The 18421-nt window shown below is 45.7% G+C and overlaps 1 protein-coding gene across 1 annotated transcript in view; it reads left to right on the top strand.

Moving 5' to 3' along the window:
• The window catches only part of LOC147101045 (plexin domain-containing protein 1-like), a 292861-nt gene that overhangs the window by 256545 nt on the left and 17895 nt on the right, over window positions 1-18421 (top strand). Inside the window, exon 13 of the mRNA XM_085966214.1 lies at window positions 7978-8138. Within this exon, the coding sequence (XP_085822340.1) occupies window positions 7978-8138 (161 nt within the window). The remainder of the gene's footprint in view (window positions 1-7977; window positions 8139-18421) is intronic.

Genomic DNA, 18421 nt, shown 5'->3' with positions numbered 1-18421 from the left:
TTAAGGTTATTTACTTTGGAGAAACACAGGCTTAGAGAGATTCTGATTGAAGTTTTTAAGATGCTGACATCCAGCGGAATATATCGGATGGATAGGGATGTTAGGACAAGAGGTCACGCATATAAATTCCAGAGTGGTAGGTTAGATGCCATGACGTGTTTATTTTCTCAGTCATTGAATGTGATGAGTATGAAGTCACTACAGTCTTGTAAAAGAGAACTTGATGAGCTCCTGAGAAAGAGAGCACATTTAGAGCTATTGGGGTTAAGCGGTTAGATAGTTTAGATTAGGATGAGTCATCGACAACCACAGTCTCCTGGAGCTTGATTATTGCCTTAGGGAGTTGGAGAGGAAATTCACCAAGTTTTCCCCCAAATTTCCCAGGTTTGTTTTTGCTTCTCCCAGATTAGGGAGTGGGCCAATGATGTATGGAGTTTACACTGTTGTCTGGATGAGGGTGGATTTGATAGGCTTGACAGTCTAACCTCACTCTTACCAGTCGAGAACTGCCTTCACAGGGAGGGTGGGTCAGAGAATTGGGGCCACAGCCTATTAGCCCTGTCTTCAGCTGAACTCCCTGCGAGTATAGCATCCTTGCTGGGAGTATGATATCGCAGAATCATCCCTTCATAGTACACTCGGGCATAGGAGAGTAGCAACAACAGTATTTTATTTCCTGGTGCACCTCTAGCAGTTTCCACCTGTTTCCCCTTTCCCTCTCACACAGCCCCCATCCCCACCCCGCCAGCCTTATTATACTGTCCCCATCACCAATCCCTACTGATCTGCACTGGCTCCTCCACTATTTGACATCACTCAGCACTCCCACTCCTAGGGCTGGATTTTCATTGGGCCATGGAGTCGGGATTGGAGGCGTGTGGGGGGTTTAAAATCCCGAAATCGGGGGTCCCGACCCTATCCCACCCCCAACCCGCCTCCATGCCAGTTTCAAAGGAGGCGGGTACCCGCCCCGCACTGGGACCCGCCTCCCCGAGGCGGGAAGGGGATTAGTGCCAATTAACTGCCTGTTAACAGGTAGTTAACAGGCAGTTTTTAGCCTAATCCCTATTTTCATTGTTGAAATGTGGGATTCCCGACGGCTCCAAACCACGGCAAGTTAGCGAGGCGGGCCATCGGGCTGAAGGGCTTGGACGGTTCAAGATGTCCGGTGTTCAGATGAGTGATGGGTGCATGAGTGCAGAGGTAAGTGTGTTTGGTCTGTGTAAAGTGTTTAAAGAAGTTCTACTAACCTTTACTTACCTTTACAGCCTTCCTTCCTTCAGATCTCAGGAGTCCCTCATCTCACCGGCACAGAAAGCAGAATGGCCGTCAGCTGTCAAAATCTGCAGCCTCAGCTTTCTGTTCTGGGGAGATCTCTAAATCAGCCTGAGAGGAAGGAATTAACTTAGAGTACAGATTGTCAGTGTTTGACAGCTTCAAACAGCTGTCAAACGCTGATATTTCATCTGTCAAAAGGTCTTGACAGATAACATTTCAATCTGTGACGTCACTTGTTGCCGGGTGGCCCTTAATTGGCCTGCTGAGCCCACTGGGCGGGCTCAACAAGGTCAATCAAGTCTAAATCGCGTGGGTTGGCTAGAACTCGATGGAGGCGGGACTACAACCCCAAAAGTTGTAGTCCCGCCTCCTCACTGAAAATCCAGCCCAAAGACTTTTCTTGCATTACGCATAACTAATTTATTAAAATGAAGTTTAAGAATGCGCGCTCCCTGCACGGAGGCTCACCGCCATATTGGGAATCGCTGGCATGCTTCCCGTGATTTTTGTGCTCAAGTCCCGTGGAGTGGGACTTGAACCCACAACCTTCGGACTCAGGCAAGAGTTCTCCCACTCAGCCACAGCTGACTCCTAAAACCTCCAACTGAACTCTGCTGTCATTTCTGTAAGTGCTCGATGAAAAGACAAGAAAGACAAATTGTTGAAGATTGTTGCTTGTCAGCTAGTTTTACTGCATCTAAATTGACAACAACAAAAGCTTGCATTTATATAGTGCCTTTAACATAGTTAAACATCCCAAGGTGCTTCACGTCAAAGAAAAACAGAAAATGCTGCAAACACACAGCAGGTCAGTCAGAAAATTTTGGAGAGAACACATAGGGCCCTTCTTCAGAACTCTGAATTATTCATCAGACATATTAATAAGGATCACTCTACAGTCAATAAGGAGCTTTGCCTTGATTATATCGTTAAACCATTGCCAATACTAGAGGATGCCAAGCATTTTTCTTTATTGTATAATTTTTTTCATCATCTGTAGTGAGAGCACTAAGATTTCCTGGGAATGTACCAGTGAGAGAAGATTGGTCACAGAAACTATCCCTTAAATGATTATACGAGGGACTCAATCTAGGAAACCCCCCACTTGGTCAAAGGGGCAGGTTTTAAGTAGCGTTTTAAAGGAGGAGGCAGAGGTGCTGAGGGTTAGGGAGGGAATTCCAGAGTTTAGGGCCTAAGCAGCTTAAGGCACGGCCGCCAGTGGTGGAGCGATTAAATTCAAGGAGCTTTCTCTAGGCAACTAAGGGTGGACAATAAATGCAGCTTGGCAGTATTGCCCATATCCTGAGATCACATAAAAATCTCCTCTCTATCTATATCTATCTATATATAGAAAGAGATACATCTAATATGTATATATAAATGTGTGTAAAGTTTGAGACAAATAACAGGTTGCAAACCCATTTAAACAACTGGAGTTGTGTTTCTGATGGAATTATATCAAAATAAGTCATTAAGAACATAAGAATTAGGAGCTGGAGTCGAACATTCCGCCCCTCGAGCCTGCTCCGCCATTCAATAAGATCATGGCTGATCATCAACCTCAACTCCACTTGCAAGTTCCACGTTCTAACCATTCTCTGAGTAAAGAAATTTCTCCTGATTTCCCTACTGCATTTATAAGTAACTATCTTGTATTAATGGCCCCTAGTTTTGGATTCTCCCACAGGTGGAAACATTCTCTTCACATCTACCCTGTCCAACCCATTCGTAATTGTAAAGACCTCTATTTGGTCACCTCTGTGTCTTCTCTTCTCTAAAGAAAAAAGAAGAAATTAGAAGATCAATCTTGCTCTCCATTTGGTAAGCTCAGGGTCCCATGCTGAAAGGGAGTGTAGATGAGGGTAGATGCTACTGTGTTGTAGTCTCTTGGAGTGGGCTCAATGCTGGGAACATTGAATTTACCTCAGAAAACATGAGTTAGCTACTCTAACGGTTCAGAGGGCGAATGCACTGTACGGTGTGGTACTGGACATAAGAAAACATAAGAAACAGAAGAATTAGGAGCAGGAGTCGGCCATTACGGCCCAGCGAGCCTGCTCCGCCATTCATTAAGATCATGGCTGATCTTCGACCTTAACTCCACTTTCCCGCCCGATCCCCATGTCCCTTGATTCCTCTAGAGTCCAAAAATCGATCTATCTCAGCCTTGAATATACTCCCAAGGCGTTTCACGGAAGCATTATCAAACAAAATTTGACACCAAGCCACATAAGGAGATAAAGGCGCTATATAAAAGTGTTTCTTTTTTCTTTTCATGACAAAAAATGTTCCTGATAACAAAAACAACAACTTGTATTTATATAGCGCCTTTAATGTAGTAAAACGTCCCGAGGCGCTTCACAGGAATGTTATAAGACAAAAAAAAATTGACACCGAGCCACATAAGGAGAAATTAGAGCAGATGACCAAAAGCTTGGTCAAAGAGGTAGGTTTTAAGGAGCGTCTTAAAGGAGGAAAGAGAATTAGAGAGGTGGAAGGGTTTAGGGAGGGAATTCCAGAGCGTAGGGCCCAGGCAGCTGAAAGCCAATGATGGAACGATTAAAATCAGGGATGCGCGAGAGGTCAGATTTGGAGGAGCGCAGATATCTCGGAGGGTTGTGGGGCTGAAGGAGATTACAGAGAAAGGGAGGGGCAAGGCCAGGGAGGGATTTGAAAACAAGGATGAGAAGTTCAAAATTGAGACGTTGCTTAACAGGGAGCCAATGTAGGTCAGCGAGCCTAGGGGTGATGGGTGAACGGGACTCGGTGCGAGTTAGGACACGGGCGGCATGTTTTGCATGACCTCAAGTTTATGGAGGGTCTGTAGAGACCATAAACATGCAAACAATTGACATTCGGCCAGATTGACATTCTATAGACACAAAAGGCATCAAGGCGTATGGGGAGAGAGCGGGAATATGGTATTGAAATAGAGGATCAGCCATGATCACATTGAATGGTGGAGCAGGCTCGAAGGGCCAAATGGCCTACTCCTGATCCTATTTTTCTATGTCTCTATGTTTCTACCCTTGGGGCACAGTGTTCCAAGGCGTCCGTCAGAGATAATGGCATAAAAGGTTTAAAAATCAACCCATAGAACCTGGATCTCAACCAAACAATGTAATACTGTGGCATATTGGACCCAGATTATGATCTCAAATAAAGCACTGCAATTTACAATAGGCTAAAGATCCCTTTGGAATGGTTCTGGGATTTTCATTTAACAAACTAAGGTCAGGAAATTTCAGTTGAACGATTAAAACGTCCTGACCTCAGCTTGTTAATTTCTGTTATAAATGGACACAATGTTCCAGAGGAAGGGATTAGTCTGTGTGGTATTGTACGGTGGGGACACAGAGCATCAATTCACTTCATAAAGGTCACAGCTGCTTTAGAAAGTCATTATTTCACGTGAAGGTTTGATTTAACTTTGGTCATTATTAAGCTGACAATTCAGACAACATTGGGATCTTGGGTATGGAATCATGGGATTCACAGCACCGCTCCCCTGCGTCCAACATTCCCGTTCAAGAATCTTTGGCTAAACAGAGAATGGCCTCCACCTAGACTCAAGACGCCTTCATATCTAATATAAGCCCTGGACTCAGGAACAGGCCCCATCACTAGACCCCGACACTTGTGATTTAGCTAACATGTCGTTGACTCTTAACTGCCCTCCAAAGTGGCATAGCAAGCCACCCAATTGTTAAGCTCACGAAGGATGGGCAGTAAACGCTAACCTTGCCAGTAACGCCATATCCTCAGAATGAATTAAATACACTAATGGTGATCCAAGGTCGTAGCTTCCACCTCCCCCACCCCTCCCCCACCCCACCCCCCCCCCCCCCCACCACTTGCTCATTCATACAAAGTTTCTCTAAGCTCTAGGCTTGAGTTTCACCACTTTTTATTATCTTTTTGGTGGCTTTCTGGCTGAGCGGGCGATGTGCCGCTGAGAGCCCAGTGGGGAGCAGATTCACCCACAGATTTTTCCCTCACTATTCATGGGCATGAAGTATCGTTCAACCAATCTGTGGTGCACAAAACCATGGGGGCTGGATTTTCATTCAGGGGACGTGATGGAGGCGGGACTACAACTTTCGGGGTTGTTGTCCCGCCTCCATTGAGATGTGGCCAATCCACGCGATTTTAACTTGATTGACCTTGTTGAGCCCACCCAGCGGGCTCAGCAGGCCAATTAAGGGCCACCTGGCAACAGGTGATGTCACAGATTGACATTTCATATGTCAAGAGCTTTTGACAGATGAAATATTAGCGTTTGACAGCTCTTTGAAGCTGTCAAACACTGACAGTCTTACTTCTAACATGAGTTCTTCTTCACAGACTCAGTTAGAAATCTCTCCTGCACAGAAAGCTGAAGGCTGTCACTTTTTACAGTTCACAGCCATTCTGCTTTCTGTGCCGGTGAGATGAGGGACTCCCAAGACCTAAAGGAAGGAAGGCTGTAAAGGTAAGAAAAGGTAATTTAAACTTCTTTAAACACTTTAGACACACCAAACACACTTACCTTTGCACTCATGCACCCATCACTCACCTGAACACCGGACATCTTGACCCCTCCAAGTCCTTCAACCCGACGGCCCGCCTCCTCTAACTTGGCATGGTTTGGAGCCGTCGGGAATCCCACACTTCAACCTTAAAAATAGGATTAGGCTAAAAACTGCCTGTTAACTACCTGTTAACAGGCAGTTAACTGGCACTAATCTCCTTCCCGCCTCGGGGAGGCAGGTCCCAGTGCGGGGCGGGTACCCGCCTCCTTTGAAACTGGCATGGAGGCGGGTTGGGGGCAGGATGGTGTCGGGGCCCCCGATTTCGGGATTTTAACCCCTCCCCCACGCCTCCAATCCCGCCTCCATGGCCCAATGAAAATCCTGCCCATGTTGTCTAAATGGGTGAAGTAACTAAGGGACTGGGTGGGAGAAGAAGTCACTTAGTGCCAAGCCAACGCTGTAGCTAATCATGGAGGAACATCACTGTGATTTATTGAGAGGGACAGCCACTGTTCAGTGGATGAGTAATTTCTTTTAAACATAAATCATTGTGGGCATTTCCCTCTGATTTCAATATGGATACAAGTAACAAAACACTACCGTCTTAAGGAAAGCAACAAGACAGATCCCTGGGGTTAGAGAAATGAGGAATGATAAGATAAGATGGCCTCAAAATTAGATGTTTCAAAGGAGGATCTTACAGAATTATATGAGTTAACCCAGACAATACGGGGGCGATTTTGCCGGCGCTCAGGGGTCGGGTTTGGCGGCGGGACTGCTGGCAAAATCAAAAAGATTGGCAGCGGGTCCCGAACCTGCTCCCAACCCGCCACCAGTCAATCTTCCCGGGTGTCGGGTCCCCGATTTGCGCAGGGACCCAAGTCCTAGTGGCGGGAAGAGGATTATAGCCACTTAACTGCTTGTTAACAGGCAGTTAAGAGGCTTTTTCCAATTTTGACACTTCTACTGCAGGTTTCCCGACATCGGGAAACCCCGCCAGGGTAAGTGCGGCGTGCTGTGGGTCTACTGTAATGTTTATGTATAGATGACAGCTGCAGAAGTGTTGTGAAGGATCCAATGGGACACTGGTGAGTTGCCGAGGTAAGAAAATGTTGGGAAAGTAATTTTTAATATGTTTAGAATTTTCCGTACGTGACAAGTTTTGAAGTGTGTGTGTAGTCCCACTTCAATGGGAGAACCTCTCTCACCAGTGACAGATCGCTTCTGTAATCTCACATGCAGCTGCCATCTGTTTTAGCCTAAGGAGAGAGTCACTGGGGAGCCTGGTTGCAAGGGCTCACCTTTGTCACTGATTGTCAGTGTTTGCAGCACCTCAATGCTGTCAAATACTGAAAAAAATCATCTGTCAAAAAGAAATGGTGGTGGCCCCTTTAAGAAAACCGGCAGATGACAGGTCATTAACTGACGTCATCTGATACCGGCTTTCTTTTAACTGGCTGGCAAGCCTGCAGGGTGGGGCTTAACAAGGCCAATTGACGCAAAATAGCGTCTGTGCGTCGGACGTCGCTGGGGGCAGGACTAGAACCCGAAAGGCAGCAGTCCCGCCCCCAATGCACCTCTTCAGGTAAGATCCCGGCCTTCATTTCCGATACATCAGGGTACAGGACAAGAAGGCAAACATTTGGGAATGGAAAGGATAAATTTAGTGAAATGTCAGGGAGTATTCATAGAATCTTAGAATGAAACAGCACAGAAGGAGGCCATTTGGCCCATCATACCTGTGCCTGTATTGTGATCAAAAGTTGAATCGGGCGGCCTGGAAGGGTGGTTGAGGCCAGGACACTGGAGTCATTTAAGAAACAAGTGGATGCTGTAATTCTGAAAGGATAATATAAAATGGACCCTAAGGTCTTTGTCATGTGAACCAGTCTTGCTTCTTGTCTTACTGTAGCGGAACTGCTAAATGCAGTGTGCTGCACACGTATGCAGCCTGCTCGTTGAGCCCTTTTTAAAAATAAGAAAAAGGAAAGAATTTCATGTCCTTGGGATGTCCCAAACTGCTTTACAGCCAATGAAGTACTTTTGAAGTGTAGTCACTGCTGTAATGTATAGGTATGTAATGCAAACCTTCTGTCACCGGGACAGCGGGACCTCAACATACCTTAATTAATGAGTTTGTTTTTTTACTGTCCTCTTCTTCCCCCCATCTCCCTGTGTTCTCTTGCAGCAATCACAGATGACAGTCCCTCAGAGAAGAAAGGAGGTCCCCTGCATACTGGTGTGGTGGTGGGCATCGTGCTGGCGGTTATCGTAATCGCTGTCATTATACTAGTTGTCATCTACATCAACAGCCATCCCCTGTCTTCCGCTGCCTTATTTTTTATTGAGGTAAGCTGAAAATTTTTTTATGTAACCAATTAAAAGGGAATGTTTGAGCGTCTTGGCTAAACACGTGGGGCGCCCGCCTACTGCTTGCCGTCAGGGGGCTGATTGTCATTGAGGCAGCCAGCTCCAAGGAGAGTTTATACTGCATAGAATATACAGCACAGAAACAGGCAATTCGGCCCAGCCAGTCTGTGCTGGTAATTATACTCCACACGAGTCTCCTCCCATTCCATCTACCTCATCTCAGCCTTTCAGCATATCTTTCTATTCCCTTTTCTTTCATGTATTCGTCTGATTTCCTTTTGAAAGCATCTAAGCTATTTGCCTCAACCTCTTCCTGTGGTTGTGAGTTCCACGCTCTAACCATTCTCTGAGTAAAGAAATTTCTCCTGATTTCCCTACTGGATTTATAAGTAACTAGCTTGTATTAATGGCCCCTAGTTTTGGATTCTCCCACAGGTGGAAACATTCTCTTCACATCTACCCTGTCCAACCCATTCATAATTGTAAAGATCTCTATTTGGTCACCTCCATGTCTTCCCTTTTCTAAAGAAAAGAGAAGAAATTAGAAGATCAATCTTGCTCTCCATTTGGTAAGCTCAGGGTCCCATGCTGAAAGGGAGTGTAGATGAGGGTAGATGCTACTGTGTTGTAGTCTCTTGGAGTGGGCTCAATGCTGGGAACATTGAATTTACCTCAGAAAACATGAGTTAGCTACTTTAATGGTTCAGAGGGTGAATGCACTGTACGGTATGGTACTGGACATAAGAAAACATAAGAAACAGAAGAATTAGGAGCAGGAGTAAACCATTACGGCCCAGCGAGCCTGCTCCGCCATTCAGTAAGATTATGGCTGATCTTCGACCTCAACTCCACCTTCCTGCCCGATCCCCATATCTAGAGTCCAAAAATCTGTCTATCTCAGCCTTGATTATACTCAACGACTGAGCATCCACAGCCCTCAGGGCAGAGAATTCCAAAGATTCACAACCCTCTGAGTGAAGAAATTCCTCCTCATCTCAGTCTTAAATGGCCGACCCCTTATCCTGAGACTATGCCCCCTAGTTCCAGGCACAGCAGACAGGGGAAACAATCTCTCAGCATCTACCCTGTCAATCTCCCTCAGAATCTTGTATGTTTCAATGAGATTGCCTGTTATTCTTCTAAACTCCAGGGAGTATAGGCCCAATCTACTCAATCTCTCATCATAGGACAACCCTCTCATCCCAGGAACCTTCGTTGCACCGCCTCTAAGGCAAGTATATCCTTTCTTAGGTAAGGAGACCAAAACTGTGCACAGTACTCCAGGTGTGGTCTCACCAAGACCCTGTACAATTGTAGCAAGATTTCCTTAGTCTTGTACTCCAACCCTCTAGCAATAAAGGCCAACATGCCATTTGCCTTCCTAATTGCTTGCTGTACCTGCATGCTAACTCTCTGTGTTTCTTGAACTAGGACACCTGAATCTCTCTGAAACATGGCTTGGAGAGGCCCTGGTTTGATATCTGGCCTGTGCCAATCTTGGCTGCGGCAGCAGATGGAGAGGTATAACCGGCCTCAGTGTCATAAGCCTGAGTGTTAAAATCAGCCAGGCTTCCAGCCCCTGTTTTCTGCCAGTGACCGCCTACTGGAAGCTGGCTATCAGCTGATGACAAGAGTTCATCAATCTTGCCGGCCATGGATAAATAGCCTGCCGACACTCACTGTCTAGGCTATGCATGAAGAATGGTCTCCAAAATGGCAGCAAAGGCATCCAAATATTTAGCTGCAGAATATATTGAATAAGACGTCTATTTTTTTTTCGGCAGGCTCTTCCAAGGTCTGATCCTCATGTGCACAGGGGGAGATTCTGGTCACGTCCGATGTTTCTGTAATTATAATCAGGAATAAATTACTACTCATCACCCAGGGCTTGACATTGCGAGACAGAATATGACAGTTCCAGTAATATATGTCAAAACAGGAAGGTGAGGATTTACTGGGGCAATTAGGAAGGAAAGGAAACTGTAAATTATTGATTTCTTGCAGCAAATAAAATTGTGGGTACCTTCAAAATGAGCCACAATTTTAAATTAAAGCAAGCTAAACTCTTCTTCACTTTACTTACAAAGGAATTACCTAATTTATTAGCGCTTCGACCCACAAAAGCTGTTTTAGATTTTTGAACCCTGCAGTCTACTTTGAAACTGATTAATTAAATTGTATGTTTTTAATTTTTTTTAACATTCCCTATGTTATTAATTTTCCCATCAATATTACATAATGTACCACAGAGACAGAATTCGTTCATATCAAAATGTAACCGATCTGTACGGTGCCTACAGAAAAAATGATTTTGTGTTTGCTTGAATGTGGCAGTGGTTTACCTACCAGCTATCACTTTTCTCCGCTGGTCCAGTCTAGGACAAGGAGACATAACCTTAAAATCAGAGCCAGGCCATTCAGGAGAGAAGTTAGGAAACACTTCTTCATGCAAAGGGTGGTAGAAGTGTGGAACTCTCTCCCGCAAAGAGCAGTAGATGCTGGGGCTCAATTAATAATTTTAAACCTGAGACTTGATAGATTTTTGCTACCAAGGGTATTAACGGATATGGAGCCAAGGCGGATGGATGGAGTTAGAATACAGATCAGCCACGATCTCATTGAATGGTGGAACAGGCTCAAGGGGAATCTATCTATCTCAGCCTTAAATATACTCAACGACTCAGCATTCACAGGCCTCTGGGGCAGAGAATTCCAAAGATTCACAACCCATGAGTGAAGAAATTCCTCCTCATCTCAGTCTTAAAAGGTCGACCCCTTATCCTGAGACTATGCTGCCTAGTTCTAGACTCTCCAGCCAGGGGAAACAACCTCTCAGCATCTACCCTGTCAATCCCTCTCAGAATCTTTTATGTTTCAATGAGATCACCTCTCATTCTTCTAAACTCCAGAGTATCGGCCCAGTCTACTCAATCTCTCCTCATAGGACAACCCTCTCAACCCAGGGATCAATCTAATGAACCTTCGTTGCACCGCCTCCAAGGCAAGTATATCCTTCCTCAGATAAAGAGACTAAAACTGTGCACAGTATTCCCGGTGTGGTCTCACCAAAGCCCTGTACAATTGTAGTAAGCCTTACTCTTGTACTCCAAACCCCTTGCAATAAAGGCCAACATGCCATTTGCCTTCCTTATTGCTTGCTGTACCTGCGTGCTAACTCTCTGTGTTTCCTGTACGAGGACACCTAAATCTCTCTGAACACCAACATTTAATAGTTTCTCAACATTTACAAAATATTCTGGTTTTCTATTCTTCCCACCAAAGTGAATGACCTCACATTTCCCCACATTATACTCCATCTGCCACCTTATTGCCCACTCACTATAGCGCCTTTAACGTAGTAAAACATCCCAAGGCGCTTCACAGGAGCGTTATAAGACAAAAATTTGACACCGAGCCACATAAGGAGATATTAGGGCTGATGGAGGTAGGTTTTAAGGAGCGTCTTAAAAGAGGAAAGCGAGGTGGAGAGGTTTAGAGAGGCAATTCCAGAGCTTAGGGCCTTGGCAGCTGAAGGCACGGCCGCCAATGGTGGCGCGATTAAAATCAGGTATGGTCAAGAGGCCAGAATTAGAGGAGCGCAGATATCTCAGAGGGTTGTGGGGCTGGAGGACATAACAGAGATAGGGAGGGGTGAGGTCATGGAGGGATTTGAAAAGAGGATGAGAATTTTAAAATCGAGGTGTTGCTTAACTGTTCCTATGTTCCTATGCCCCGTGGAGGACACTTTAGCATATGGCCCCTGTTGGTTACGTTAGTAAAGACACTGCCCATTGTGATGCTATAAGAAAGGTCTCAGGTTCGGTCCTTAGTCTGTGCTGAGTTATCCAATCACAGCCACAGGCAGTGTTATGGGTGTGATAGTTGGCTACAGCTTTCCTCATTATGGGAAATGAATGTGATATGTCCCCAGGTCCATTAGCCTACTGACATTCACACACGAATTTACCTGATACAACGACGTAAATCAAAATGAATTACTCCATCACTAGTACTGGCAACTCTAGCGATTGCCTGGAGCCTCATGTCTGAGCTCATGATCGTCCGCCCTCCCATCTCAAGTTCCCAGTATCACAATCGTGTGAATTTTCACTGAGTCTCTCTCATTGGAGAGCAAGAGAAACCAATTGGCCACAATTGAGATGGAGCTGTCCCACTATCCACAGTGTTAATGATAGAGCCCTGGTAAAACTACAGGTCCTACAGCGAGAGAAAGAAAGAACTTGCATTTATACAGCACCTTTCACAACCTTAGGATGTCCCAAAGCGCTTTACAGCCAATTAAATGTTTTTTAAGCGTACTCACTGTTGTAATGTAAGAATCGCGGCAGTTAATTTGTGCACAGCAAGGTTCCACAAACAGCAATGAGATAATGTTTTAGTGATGGTGGTTGAGGGATAAATATTGGCCATCTCCCTCAGTACTGCACTGGAGTGTCAACCTAGATTTTGTGCTCAAGTCTCAGGAGTGGGAGACTTGAACCCACGACCTACTGACTCACAGGCGAGGGTGCTGCCCACTGAGTCACTGCATAAAACGAATGGGAATGAGTTTGATGCAACGGAGCTCTCTATGTTGCAGCAGTTAATGGTTATAGCTTAATCCATTGGAATTCTGTGCTTGGATCAGAATTACCTCTGACTCAAGCATGGATTCCTCTGGAGTTGGCTGTGTTTAAAAGTGGGTAATTTCCCAGAATAAGGAAACAACCCTGGAGCATTGGAAACTTTCCAGGGGCAGCAATCTATCGGGGTGGGAAGGAAAAATCAGTTTGGAAATCTAGCAATTCCATCAGAGCGTGGCACAACTAGAGGAGAAATGGAGACAAAATTAAAATAAAATATTATTTGATGGAAATATCCAAAAATATAAAGCCTTCAATAAGGTAAATCGGGAGAAATGGTTTCTGCTGGTCGGTGAATCGGTAACTAGACGGCATAAATTTAAGATCATCAAAAGATTGAAGAGAGAGGGTAGGAGTTTTTTTGTTGTTGATGCAAGATGGTTGTTAGGGAAAGGATTGCCCCACCAGAAACAGTGACTGAGGCAGAATCCAGAATAGCTTTTAAAAGGTAAGTGGATAAATGTTTGAAAAAGAAAAACTTAAAAGGGTAAGGGCAAAGGGCAGGACAATGGGACTAAGTGGATAGCTTCTTCAGAGTACTGACATAAGCATTAATGGTGTCTTTCTGTGCTGTAAATGCTACGACCACCAAACGCGAGACTCTAAGCGGATTAGTCTGGAAGCTATTGGTGTTCCTAAAGGTTGGCAGCCTATAACTTTTCTCCCATGGCACAGTTTACCATTATTCAGATTAAAAAGCTTCATGTGAACTGTACCCTGGGGACTCGTTGCTTCTAATTTTGAATTTTAATACATTTGGAACTGGGTCGTAATTCTTTCGTTATAGCACTCGAGTGCTTAATGAAAAGAACACTGGCATTTCAAATGATCCTGATGCTCAGACTTTAAAAATAAAATATTAGTCCAATGAGAGCCATTATCTTCCGGCTTCACTAATGAAGCTTCCGTCTGGCCCTCACCAACATCTCGGGCTGAATCAGGCAGGGCTCAGTCTTTGTGGAAATCTTTGACCCGGATCGCCCCGCTGTCAACTGTGACCTGTTTAAGTTTGTTGCGCTACAAGTACTCACACAGCATATAAGACCAGCACTGCACAATACAAGTGACTCTGCATTAGGTCAATTCAATTCTGTTTGCTTGTCCAGTGTAGTGTATGTACCTTGAAGAAGGAACTATATTCTGCAGCCCCTGTATACTGCAGTACCAGTAGTGACCACCCCTGTATATAAGCCTGTGCAGTAACTTTGTATAGTAGTTCCAGTTTTGTCTCCATTCAGTAAACACCTGTTATAACCAACTTCTGCAGTCCGTGTCTCAATTACACACGGACGTTACATTGGCGACGAACAGATCCGAACTTACCTACAGTTCTGCAGCACCTCACGGGGATCCATCCCTGAAGCGAAGTTGTTCAAGGTCGAGGCCAGAAGGAAGAAATCCAAAAAGAAAAACAAAAAAAAATAAAACAAACAGAAGAAACGGGCGTCGACCGTGGGCAACCGCCCTCTGATTCATCGAATTAGAAGATTTGCAGGAGAGGCTGTCGAGAGCGGGGCTTGGTTATCCAGCCTATGGTGTTCCAGCTAATCGGGCTGGTGGCAGGTAGTACACTGATCCTTCCTGGGCTGCGGCGGGCTAGAGCTCGATCGGGTGGCTTTTCAACGGGGCCGAGCAGCGTTGTAGGGAAGAGGAGAGAGAGAGGGTGGAGCACACAGGGCGTGGCCGGCGCTACGAAGCCGGGCAGCTTACAGACCCGAGAAGAGGGAGGAAAGTGTCCCATAGGGTCTGCTCTGACGACGGGAACAGTAATTAAAATAAAAGAAATTAGAAGCGCAGAAAGCCGCGAGGAGCTGCAGTTTGCCACGGGGACCGCGGAGAGCGGCGTTGGCAGCAGCGCGGGGGGAAGTGCGCGAAGACCATAGGGCGTCGCCATCAAGGCATAAAAACGCCAGCAACAGCGCCGGCAGCAGCGAAAAAGGCAGAAAGCGTGGGAGGCGCCATCTTAATCCAGCGGGGAAGAAGGCAAAGTGCGGGAGGCGCCATTTTGTTCAATCGGGGAAGAAGGCAAAGCACGGGAGGCGCCATCTTAGATCTCCAAGATGCCGAAGACTGGCAATATCACTGCCTTCGATAATGCAATAGAAGACTGGACCACGTATGTGGAAAGAGTCGAAGTATATTGCAAGGCAAATGAAGTAGCCGATGAGAAAAAGGCATCAGTACTACTAAACTTAATGGGCGCAAGAACCTATGGCCTATTGCGGAACCTGATCACTCCAGTCAAACCGATGGAGAAGAGTTTTAACGAAATTGTTGATATCCTACAGGAACACCTAAATCCTACACCGCTGCTGATAGCAGAAAGATTTAAATTCCACAAGAGAAATCAGCATAAAGATGAGAGCAATGCTGATTACCTTACGGAACTACGCAAGCTATCAAAGCACTGCCAGTTCGGAGCAGGACTGGCAGATACCCTACGGGACAAATTTGTCTGTGGACTCCTGAGTGAAGGAACCCAGAAGAGGTTACTCTCAGAGAAAGAGCTGACGCTAGATAAGGCTTTCAGCGTGGCAGTATCGTACGAAGCAGCAGCAAGGGGAGCTGCGGAAATACAGCAAAAGCCACAGGAATACAGCACCCATGAAATGACACGGGGATTTGAAAAATGCTATCGCTGCGGCAGAACAACCCATGACCAGAAGGACTGCTGGTCCAAGGACAAAACATGCAGGCAATGCGGAAAGATGGGACAGATTGCACGAGTTTGCAGGTCCGGGAAGAAGACTAACGACAACAAAAAGACTACTAAGGAAAAGTACAGGAAAGTACAAAAGATGACGGACAGTAATTCCGAAGACCAGAAGAGTGATAGTGAATCCGGGAACAAGAGACTAAGCTGTCTCAAACTACACAACGTAATCACAACAGAGGATCACCGAACCATTTGGGTCACCCTCACGATAGCAGGGTCCCAAGTCAAAATGGAATTGGATACAGGATCAGCCCTGACCATCATGAATCGACGAGACTACGAGCGGCTATTCTCACACATACCCTTGAAAGACACATCCATTGTCTTGAAGACATATACAGGGCAGAAAGTATACCCCAGAGGGAAAATAAGGGTGCCTGTCGAATACAACGGCAAGAAAATACAGAAATTGTATCTGTACATACTGCAAGATGGTGGACCACCGTTATTGGGATGTGAATGGATCAGAAAGATAAGTTTAGACTGGCACTCCATTCAGGCACTGACTGTGGCTGGTAAAAAGGATGACAACGTCACACCTGGACGATTGTCAAAAATCTTGGCTAACGCTAAAGAGGTATTTCAACAAGAACTGGGAACTCTTAAAGGCGTAACCGCCTCGATAAAAATAGAAGAGAATGCAGTTCCCAAGTTTTTCAAAGCAAGACCATATGCAATTCGCCCAGCCGTCGAGGCAGAGCTGGAGAATCTGCAGAATGCAGGCGTGTTAACTAAGGTAGACTAGAGCAAGTGGGCGACACCCATCGTTCCTGTCATGAAGAAAATGTTAAACAATAAGTCTGAGGAGCCAAGGAAGGTTCGCATCTGTGGGGACTTCAAGGTGACTGTGAACCCAGTCCTTCACACAGTACAGTATCCTCTTCCGAGGATAGAAGATATTTTTGCCTCACTATCTGGAGGGAAACATTTTACAAACATTGACCTAGCACAAGCATATTTGCAGATGGAGGTTGAAGAATCCTCTAGGAAATATCTCACGATAAACACTCACAAAGGTCTTTACCAGTATAATCAACTGGTATTCGGAGTAGCATCAGCTCCGGCTATATGGCAAAGAGTGATGGAACAAGTCCTGCAAGGGATTCCGGGGACTCAGTGTTACTTGGACGACATCCTAGTGACAGGTGAAAATGACAGTGAACACCTTGCCAACCTAGAGCAGGTGCTCACTAGACTAAGAGAACATGGGCTACGAGCCAATCACCCCAAGTGCGAGTTTTTTAAGAAACAAATATCGTATTGTGGTCACGTGATTGATGAAGAGGGGTTACATAAGTCCCCTGACAAAATTGAAGCGGTAGTTAAGGCTCCAGCGCCTGAAAATGTGTCGCAACTGAGGTCATTCCTCGGATTGGTGAATTACTACCATAAGTTTTTGCCGAATTTGTCCACAATTCTGCACCCACTGAACGCCTTGCTACAAACTGGAGTAGCATTGAAATGGAGCGATGAATGTAAGCGGGCCTTTCAGAAGTGTAAAGGCCTGATCACTTCAACTAACTGATCATCAACCTCTTGTCTCCATTTTCAACCCTAAGAAGGGCGTCCCGATAATGACAGCACAACGGCTACAGAGGTGGTCCCTTTTCCTAGGGGCACACCAATATGACATTGAGTACAAAGGAACTAAACAGCATGGGAATGCTGATGGATTGTCGCGCCTACCGTTGCCGACGGTGGAAGAAGCACCTGCAGTGGATCCTGTGGAGAAATTCCACTCGACCATAGTCGAATGTCTACCTGTGACGAATGCAAACATAGAAAAGGAAACACGAAATGACCCGACACTCTCCAGGATCTATGATTTAACGGTGAAGGGATGGCCAGCACATGGCGAACCACTGTTGCCAGCATTCTCGCCGAGAAGAGAACAGCTGTCAGTGTGCCGAGGAACCTTGATGTGTGGATCCAGAGTAGTAATTCCACCCAAATTGAAGGATAGAGTGCTCAATGAGCTTCATGAGGGTCATCTGGGAGGGGTAAAAATGCAGAACTTAGCCAGAGCGTTTGTGTGGTGGCCGGGAATCGATAGAGAAATCGAAGAGATGACCAAGAGCTGTACAGGATGCCAGAAGGTCCAAAACGCCCCACCACAAGCCCCTCTACATCCATGGGAGTGGCCCTCATCTCCATGGCAAAGGGTACACATTGATTTTGCTGGTCCATTTATGGACTCGATGTTTTTAATTGCGGTGGATGCACATTCAAAGTGGCCAGAGGTAATAAAAATGTCCTCAACCACCACAGAAAAAATGATCACAGTCTTACGAACCATATTTGCCAGAAATGGGCTGCCTGAACAGATTTGCTCCGACAATGGACCACAGTTTGTGTCTGAAGAGTTCCGGAGGTTCTTAAAGAACAATGGTGTTAAGCATTACACATCCGCCCCATATCATCCAGCCACCAATGGATTGGCTGAGAGGTTTGTTCAAACATTCAAGAAGGCTATCAAGGCAATGTGTAATGAAGACATACCCCTACAACACAAGGTGGATAACTTCTTGTTTGCCTACCGGAATGCGACACATGCGGTTACCAACCAAACTCCAGCCATGATGTTCTTCAATCGAAGACTAAGATGCCGCTTGGATTTGGTTAAGCCAAACATCAGAAGAGATGTGGAGAACAGGCAGTTTAAGAATATGAATGAAAGGCCAACCAGGAGTTTCAAGATAGGTCAACCAGTTTTGGCCCGGGACTACCGCACAGAGAAATGGCAGCCAGGAACGATCTGCACACGGCAAGGACCTCTAATGTATACCATGGACGTTGGAGAGAGCATTGTAAGACGCCATGCTGACCAGATTCTAGAGTCACTGGAAAACGTCAAATCTACACTACGATCCGATACACCTGGTGATGAAACCGAAGTACCAATT

Source organism: Somniosus microcephalus, chromosome 24, assembly GCF_052327205.1.
Source record: "Somniosus microcephalus isolate GS21.2 chromosome 24, FLI_Smic_1.0, whole genome shotgun sequence".
NCBI lineage: Eukaryota > Metazoa > Chordata > Chondrichthyes > Squaliformes > Somniosidae > Somniosus > Somniosus microcephalus.
Note: the sequence above shows the minus strand (reverse complement) of the source record. Positions and strands in the feature narration are given on the sequence as shown.